Source organism: Acanthisitta chloris, unplaced genomic scaffold (assembly GCF_000695815.1).
Source record: "Acanthisitta chloris isolate BGI_N310 unplaced genomic scaffold, ASM69581v1 Scaffold31914, whole genome shotgun sequence".
Classification (NCBI taxonomy): Eukaryota; Metazoa; Chordata; class Aves; order Passeriformes; family Acanthisittidae; genus Acanthisitta; species Acanthisitta chloris.
Genome location: NW_008671493.1, coordinates 1 through 8,909, shown reverse-complemented (window position 1 = coordinate 8,909; position 8,909 = coordinate 1). Strand labels below are relative to the sequence as shown.

Sequence of the window (8,909 nt, the reverse complement as noted above, 5' to 3'; positions counted from 1 at the left end):
GGCTGTAGGAAGGACACCTAGCCATTCTCTTCTCAAAGAAGAAGGGAATAAGCATGTAATATAGTCTGATGCTTATTATCTATTCTGTAGATATTTTCTTACAGATTTCAATTTATTTGCCAATTTCCCCCTCACTATTCAGTTTTGACATCCACTGAGTAGATATCATGGTCTATGTGAGCCTGAAAGATTGTGGGATTTTTTTCTGCTTGCTTTGTTAAATAGTGATTTTTAGCCCAACAAACATTCCAAGTCTCCCTTGTTTCTCTCCTTTCACTGTGATCATGGCAACAGATTACCTAATAGTGAGTTAGAAGGTGATTATTACTCTGCACCCCAACAAACTAAATTTGTTTGACTTTACTTTGGGTTTCAAAAGCAAACTGTACCCTCCACAGCTCTTATAAATCTGTGTGTTCTCTCCTTTCATTCACCATTTGTTGCATGAGCTGTGTCCAAAACTTCATTTTGCGTTCTTTATATTTCTTGGCTTCCTTTTGCTGTATGTCTATTTCCAAGTATCTTTCATCCTGATCATACTGAGGCCAATGCACCAAGCCTTCTCCATTGGGATTTCTGGAAATAATAGAATGAAAAGTTAGCTTTCCATTAGCTTATCGTTTGTGCTCTGCCTGCTCACGTCAAGAGCCTTTCAGAAAACTAACATGAGTTCCGATGATGTGATTCTAGTACCTGAACAGTTGGATGTTGTGTATGAAAATGCCAATCAGTGGAACAGTAAAAGCTGAATAGTTGCCTTTACTTTTGGACCTAAAACTCCATTGCAGATGGAGCAATAGCTCTTGGATTGTTTTTTCTCTTTTTGTGTGTGCAGGTTCATTTAAAAGATTTCTCTTACAATCATAAAGAAGAGAAATAAATTCTGCCAAATTTGCAGGAACTACCACGCAAGCATTGCTTCAGGCATGTAAGTCTGTTTCAGGCAGAAACGACAGAACTTGAGATGTAATTAGCATTATGATTCTCACCCATTTCTAGCAAAGTTAGTCCAGTATTTCATAACAGTTCTGCTAAGTTTGTTTTCTTCTTCTGTAGCATACCCTGCAAAGTGAGAGGTGAAATGGCAGCATTAGAAACTAAATAATTAGAAACTAAATACTTAGTAGAAACAAAATAATCCAATAATAAATAAACTCTGTCAGTTCCAGCAGACTGCAGTCAGTTCTACTTGATGCTCTGAGCTGTGCGAGTTTTACCCGAGCAAGGCTCAGGAGAGAACTGTAGCTAGTGATTTCATGACAAGTATCTACTACTGAAGACAGAAAATGTTGCTGTTCATTACAATGTAGTCTATTCTAAAGCCCTCCAGTGAGTAAAATGAGTTTTAAAAAGATGTATTAAAAAGGATACTTTGGTAAGCATGGATACATCACCAGCTAAGAATGGCTTTCCAAAGACAAAGGGAATCTCAGCTCCGTGATCTGCTTTGACAAACTCTGGTAAGAAGCCATCAGCTGCACTTGGTCGGTGCTGAAATTCATAGAAGTAGACTGGGTTGCCAGCATCTAGTAAATACAGAAGAGAGTTAGTTTGAGGGCTAAAAATATCTGCCCCTGAGGATAATAAACTCTCATTACAGGCTGTTTTGGTTAAATGAAAACACTGTCAGTCCTTTGGATAATGAAACGTGATGCATACTGCCCACACCACACCCCAGGATAGAACTCTACATTTCTGTGAGTGAAGCTGAATTACCTCGGTGGTATCGAGCCACTTCAACAGCTGCAATAACAAAAATGAAGTCTCCCATGGTATCAAGGAGGCCATCTCGCACCTGAGCAGGGTTCTCTGCATGCCCCATGTACTCGTTGTATATTTGATCAACAACTTCAGACTTAACATCCTGAAATGGACAACAAAAGTACTTCTTGTAGTGATGATGAATATTATAAAGATTAACAGCACTAGCTGAGCATGCCACCTGCATGTCCCTGGCTAACTGAAATATTACCTTTCAGAGAAAACCCTCAGCTGTGCCAGAGTGTGGCTCAGAGCTCAGGAGTGCAGTTACACCTAACTGGATATAGGTTTTCTCGGGGAAGAGGGATATGCGAGATCTAAAGACCGAATGGCTTTAGCTAAACAGCTGGTAATGATGCTGATAACTAGATATGGCAGTCTGTTCTCCCTTCTGTGGAAATAACCCTCATAAGAGCAAAGAATCCTGTTGGATTTCAACAATTCCATGTAGATGATCATAATTTACTCCCTTTCACAGCAAGCCTGGGCTCTGCCTTTCTAACCTCATGGTGGATGTCTGTGATGCTGAATGATCCATTTCAAGTACTGACCACCTTTATAGAGTCCTTAATTTGTACCTTTTAGTCTGTAGTTTTCTATATTTAGTAGTTTCAGGAGAACACAAAGGAAACAGAAAGCTAAGAGGTTTGTAAATTCCAGGGAAGCAAAACCGCAAGAAACCTGAACATAGGTCTCAGTGCATCTGAAACATCTTGGGTTATCCTCTCTAGTCTCCAGTTACTGCTTTAGAAGGTTGTGTTCTATAGGTCTTGTGTCATGCCTGTTGGCACTATGTATGTCTTGGATAACCTAGGGTATCTAAAATGTCATGAGAGACCTCTGTTTAGGTACCTGAATCACTCCTGGATTTCCATAGAACTCCTTTTCAAGAGGAGAAGCATTTAGGCTACACATGTAGAGTGCATTTTCAATCACTAGAGGTAACAGGAATACACCACATCTGCTTCCCATTGCTGCCCCATGGTAGGAAGCTGTCCAACACAACAAAGTTTGCCTGTGAAATACATCCCTCCAGAAGTACAAATATAGAGCCAAACCAGTGAAACAGCAGCACTGGGTTATTCCGAACATAGTCTCTTACCTTAAATCCTAATGCTAAAGAGCTCTGTAAAATTTGATGTGCAACATCTTTATCCAGACCATCCACAAAAGCAGGGTATTTCATCATCTGCATGATACAGAGAATCACATTTGTTAGAAAAGCTTATATGAGCAAAATGATACGTAAATAACAATATTGTAAGTCTCTTACCGTAGGAAGTATCCACCCAAATTCACAGTTATTTACGCCTATGATATATGGGACTGCATGGATGGATTTTTCAGATAGTAATTGCTTGGGACTCTTTGGAAAAAACACACCATCTGCACATGCACTGATGAAAAAGGAAGGCTGAACAAAAAGAAAACAAACCAGAAAGCTTCATTAATACATTAATTTTGCACCTAAAAATGTTTGGATTTTTGTGGCAGTTCCAAAGCAAAGTCAAATGAGAATACAAGAAGTAATGGAGTTCAAGCCATCTTTAAATTTTCTCTGACAGATTTTCTGCACTAGGCAGAAGATTCTGTGAAGATTAATATTATATTTGCAATGTTTGTGAAATATAAGTGATTATGTCCAAATTACATCTTCTCTTAGTTCAATAATGTTAGTGATGTATGGAGCAGTGAAAGAAAAACAACATGTATTGAAATTTGAAAGGCACATAGAGTCCAACATTGTCACAAGGACTTTATGTAGGACATTAATATATTATACTAATTAATTTTCATGTTCTCTAGGAGCAACTGTGACATTTCCTTCACTCTTTTCCTTCCCCTGGTAGAGCACAACAGCAAACAAGTAGCCCCAAGTGCATGCAGAATGGAAGGGAAGTAACCTGTTCACACTTCTCACGTGAAGTGTAGCATAGTGGCAGTGCTGTCATATCCTGAAAGGGTCAAGAAAGTCAGACGTTACATTCACTTTAAGCTCTCCTAACATGACAACACAGAAGTCTGCCATGTTAAAATTTGATAATGCCATTTAAATGCAAGAATTATATCTTGACCTACCATTTGGAGTGTTATCTGTACTATCTCTTCTTCTGTTTTTCCTCTCAAGCATTCAACTGTTGCAGCTGAACTGGATTTTTTGCAGCCAGAGGCAGCAGTAATTCTCTGCAACCAGTGAAAACAAACACTAGTCTTCTGCAACCAGTACAAGCACTCACTCGTTTTTAGACACAATGGCTGTGTCGGCTCTGTGAGCCACCAGAGTCCAGCGGGGGGAGCCGAAGCTCCTGCACAAGGATCGCTGGAGCCTGGCGTGTCCCAGCTCCGGCGTGGGGAGTGGGACGAGCTCACAGCCCTCCACACCGCGAGCTCAGCAAAACGACAAAATCTATGCCTCCAAAATCTTTTGCTACAGAAATGTGCCAGGATAATCATGATGGTAAATATACTGAGGAGGCAGAAAGGCATAAAGGAGTGAGAGAGTAACAAAGAGCACATTATGCCATTCTTGATTATGTCTTTTTGGCTGGAGTAACAGAGGGAGCTCATTATAATGTCGTCTCTCTTATATCTCAGACTCTAGGTTCCTGGAAGTTGTTTCTTGTCGTTGAATTAAAAAAAAGGGTTGAAGTCAGTACTTCTTTCAGTACTTCTCAAAATAAACAACTTGAATAAAGTCTTATGTGTACACAACAGGCATTAACAGGAGAGGAAGAGTTTTCAGAATCTGATACCCTTTTCCAGCCAAAATTTATAGCTCGACTTTTGTTGAAGACACTACATGTTATAACATTCCTTTACATTTCACAGTTCTTCCCTGCCTTCCCTCTTTATTACCTTGGTCTTTTGCTTTCACTCAGACATATGTGGATATTTGGGTATTCAAAAACCAAAGCATCGTTAAACATGTACTATGTGCACATAGAAATACTGTCTTTAATGACTGTGGCTGTAGTTTCACAAGAAAAATAACCCTGTTGCTATATTTTGGAATAAGCAGTTTAAGATATGCAAAACTATTTGGAAAAATTAGTTAAAATTATCACAAAATACCCACTTTTTCTTCCTCCTTAGGCTGATCAGTGAACAAACTGTAGATTGCAGTACCACTCTCTGAAATGGCCTTGTGGAACAAGCCCTTTGCCAGGGGAGATAAGACCTGTGAGGAAGCAAGAACAAGCAGCATGTTCTAACCACTGACTTCGAATTTCAAGATCAGGAATTGCCATTGAAAACATTTTGAAAACAAATTTCGCAAGACTGTTATTCTGTAGCCTCTGACCATAGTTCAGCTGTGCAAAGGGCTTTGGCAGCACTAGCAGGGATAAGGAGTTCATGCTTGCCTTTTCCCCTCCCACAGCACCTTGCTTCCAAGATTTCATGGAACTGCACCACAAGCCAGATATGGACTGAATTCCCAAGGCAGTCTGGCTGTGCTGCAGAAGGGGAATCAAGAACTATTGTCCAGAGGGCTGGAGCTTAGGAAACAGGAATGTTTTTCCCATGTATCAATGAACCCTGGTTTCACTGCGTGACCTGTACCAGAGAGACTGGAGAGACCATTGTAGCCAATGTACTCAGTGTTGATGCAAAAATTTTACATAACCACTGTGTCACAAACTGCACGTCTAGTTCAGCTATCATGACTATTCACCTCGATTACTTTGCATAAGTGACCATCAAAGCAAACAGGAAATGGGCAACACAACCTCCCAAAGGATTATTCTCACAAGGATAGTTTTTGGGCATATTTTTTCCAGGGAAAATCCATCAGAATTGAATTTATTTTAGTAGATGTGAAATAACATTTTGTGGCTTAACTACAACATCTGGGTATGAAAAATCCATTTTCATCAATCAAACCCTGCATTGTTGTGTTGTATTGTTGCCTTGTGCTGTTCTTGTATCACAGACCAAGGTGATGTGTCACTTAACACCATCCCTTTTCCCTCACTGACTTCTCATGCAGATAATAAAAATGAACTTAGATGCTGAGGGGTTTTTTCCCCCTAAGTAACTAAAATTCAATATTCCTGTGAACTTACAAGAGCAGAAACACTGATTCCTCCTGCAGATTCTCCAGCAATAGTGACAGATCCTGGATCTCCTCCAAAGTGCATGATATTTTCCTGAATCCACTGAAGAGCTGCTACTTGATCTAAATATCCCCAGTTACCTCGGGCATGCTCATCACCAGTGCTGCAGGGAACAAACAGGTTTGTTTAAATGCTCAATGCAAGAAAAAAAGGCAGATAAAAATACAATCTGGGATGTGAGAAATCATCTGCTGTTCTCTATACAGAACTTCTCTACATAACTGAACAAGCAATGGCTCAGAAAGCCTTGAGATTAGAGCAGCAATCCAGCAAGAACAGATCTGAAAGCTTACTTGGGATTTGTAAATTGTTCATTACTGTGGCAGATGCAATTAAGAAATGTTGGTTTACTTATCAGCAAGTCTTCTGCACTTTGCTTCACAAAGGCTTTGCACACATCATTTTGGAAATCACTTAGCAAAAGCTGAGATAAAACACCTTACCTAAAATATCCAACAATGCCTAATCTGTACTGAATTGTTACAACTACCACATTGTCAAAGGCTGCTAGTGCTGAACCATCATATGATGAAGCTGCTCCAAAAATTAATCCACCACCATGTATCCATACAAACACCTGGAAAGACAAAACCAGAATCAACCCAGCACAGATATGAGCTCCCTGTGATAGAAACTAAATATAAACAAAAATATAATATTTTGTGCCATTTCACTCCTGATTCTTTCAGTTTACATTTCACAAAGGGTAGACATTTTTTGTCTCCAAGGCCTGCAGGTCTACAAAATGGCATTGATTTTATTACTTACATTCTATCAGTGCCTCATGACCTTGGACAGATTATTTGGAGGAAATCAAGCATTACCTAGCTAAAATGTCAGTACAATTTTACTTGCAAAATAGGATTATGTGTCTCTTTTAAACTTCAGCTAATATCTCCTGGGGCAAAGCATGTAAGCGGATCATTACAGAACTGCACCTGTATGTCTGCATGCAGCACAGGTTGTGGGTTTGCTGTAAAATGATTTTGCAGGAGGCTTTATAAAGACTTTGCTTACAGGCAGCTTCTGCTGTGTTTCTGTAGAGATGGGTGTATACACATTTAGGTATAAGCAATCTTCAGACGTTTCGAGAGAGACTTTCTCTTTTCTATTAGTAATCAGGTCCGAAAAATATTGTCCTTGTACTTTATCCTGTAGGCACCTGAATAAATGAAAAAGTAACAGCAACAGAAATAACTAAAACCAAAGTGCAGCTACAAAGTGCAGCTTTTTTGTACTTCCACAACAAAGTGCAAACCAGAAACCAATCTCTAGTACATTTCTAGACTGAAACAGAAAACATTTTTTTTCACTTTTAATATATTTTCTTGCTTTAACCTGTCATTATTTAGATCTGCAGAGGAGCCACTGTCTACTGCAGTACACAGTGACATGCAGATATAATTCTGCATGTTTCAAATTATTACACATATATCTGCAAGTACATAGGGCTATAAATTACTTCAATGAAAAAGAATTATTTTGTATCTTCAATAGCTTTTTATACTGTAATGATAGGTATTAGGCTTGAGGCACCAAACAAGGGCAGCAGGACAAATGGAGTAAGACATTTACAATACAGACTAGAATTGCTCTACATTTCTTATGTGCCCTATGAAGCATGTGACTTAGCATTTTTTCCCTAATGTTGTATTCCAGCATTTCCTCAGCTCCTTTCTGCTTCTGCTCCAAAGTTTTATAAACATTGGTAAGTGATGGCCAAATGCTCCCAAACTGGAGCATTATCAGTAAAGTGCTGGTCCATATCAGTTCATCACTGATGTCCATTACATAGCAGCTTTTAGTCAAGAGAGCAGCCAGTTAAGGGGTCTTTAGAAATGCATTAATTATAACAGTTGCAGGTGTAAGGAGGTGGGACCAAGGAACCCATCTGTGTGAGTTTTGGTTGCCCTGCGTGTACATCAGTGTCATGGAATTGCATATAGTACGAAATTATGAAACAGTTCATAGTTTCATCACTTACATTGGTGGGTAGGAAGTGGCATCTCTGACACCTTTCCACGGTTTGGGTGGCTGTGGTGCAGAAAACCTTAGTGATCCAACTGGAGGCTTGGCAAAAGGAAGTCCCAAAAAGACATTTACAGTCTTCTGTGCTGCGTCTACTTCGAACTGGTATCCTCGGACTCTCCCATATTTGGTCTCCACTTCTGGTTGCTCTGCTCCTTGTCCTGGGGGATGTGAGCACAAAATCACATAATGGGTCTAATCACAAGTAATTGCCAGATTTCTAAATGACAGATTTGCTACTTAAATATACACCTTCTGGTTACTTACACAATTCATTTTCATACATCAGGCTTCAATGAACTCTAATTAGTTTTAACAGTACACTACTCCAATTTACTGTTTGGTTGTACTAATTTAATTACTGGTATTTACTAATTTAAATTTTAGATTTGCTAATTTGCTCGAATACACTTTTATTACATCCTGATTAAATTAGTATAGCTGACATTATTTCAGCCTTCATTTTGATTGGTCTGTATGTATAATGTCCCACAGGGATATCATGTGTTGTCTTACTAATATACACACACACATTAGTAATGGCATATAGATCTTAATCCTTTCTGATCTGGGTTGTTAGATAAAAGCCCAACAGAAAAGGCAAGTAGCAGACAAAATATGCATGTTGATAGTAGGTACAGAAAAAGCAAAGAGCTTCAAACATTCCTAAAAATAGCCTGGCACGTACAAATGCTGTTAACATTCACCGAAGGTCCATTTTAAGATCAGAGTGAAGCTCTCAGTGCCAAACTACAGCCGTGGTACAGTGACTGCTCTGCTGCCGCACACAGCCCTTCGCCACGGGAATCTGAGTTTGCTCTTCGCGGAAAGAGTAAATAAGAGGAAGGACCGACCGCGAAGAGAAAGAGAAATCTTTGGTGCTGAGAGCCAGTCTCGGCGCAGCAGAGCTCACCTGTGGCCAGCAGCGCTGTGACCGCGACAGCGACAGCGACAGCCCAGCCCCGCAGCGCTCGCACCTTCCCTGCCGCCATGGCTCGCTGCTCG

The 8,909-nt window shown here is 39.8% G+C and overlaps 1 protein-coding gene across 1 annotated transcript; it reads right to left on the bottom strand.

The window, feature by feature from the left end:
- Positions 1 to 401: 401 nt before the first annotated feature.
- CES1 (carboxylesterase 1) lies at positions 402 to 8,896 on the bottom strand. The gene is made up of 14 exons (XM_009074124.1): positions 8,818 to 8,896; positions 7,861 to 8,065; positions 6,894 to 7,038; positions 6,320 to 6,453; positions 5,826 to 5,979; positions 4,838 to 4,939; positions 3,841 to 3,945; positions 3,666 to 3,716; positions 3,035 to 3,175; positions 2,864 to 2,950; positions 1,717 to 1,864; positions 1,395 to 1,526; positions 990 to 1,062; positions 402 to 576 (listed from the first exon to the last, which is right to left on the bottom strand). Exons 1-14 carry the CDS (start codon positions 8,894 to 8,896, stop codon positions 402 to 404), a joined length of 1,731 nt encoding a protein of 576 aa, XP_009072372.1.
- Between the last annotated feature and the right edge of the window lie 13 nt (positions 8,897 to 8,909).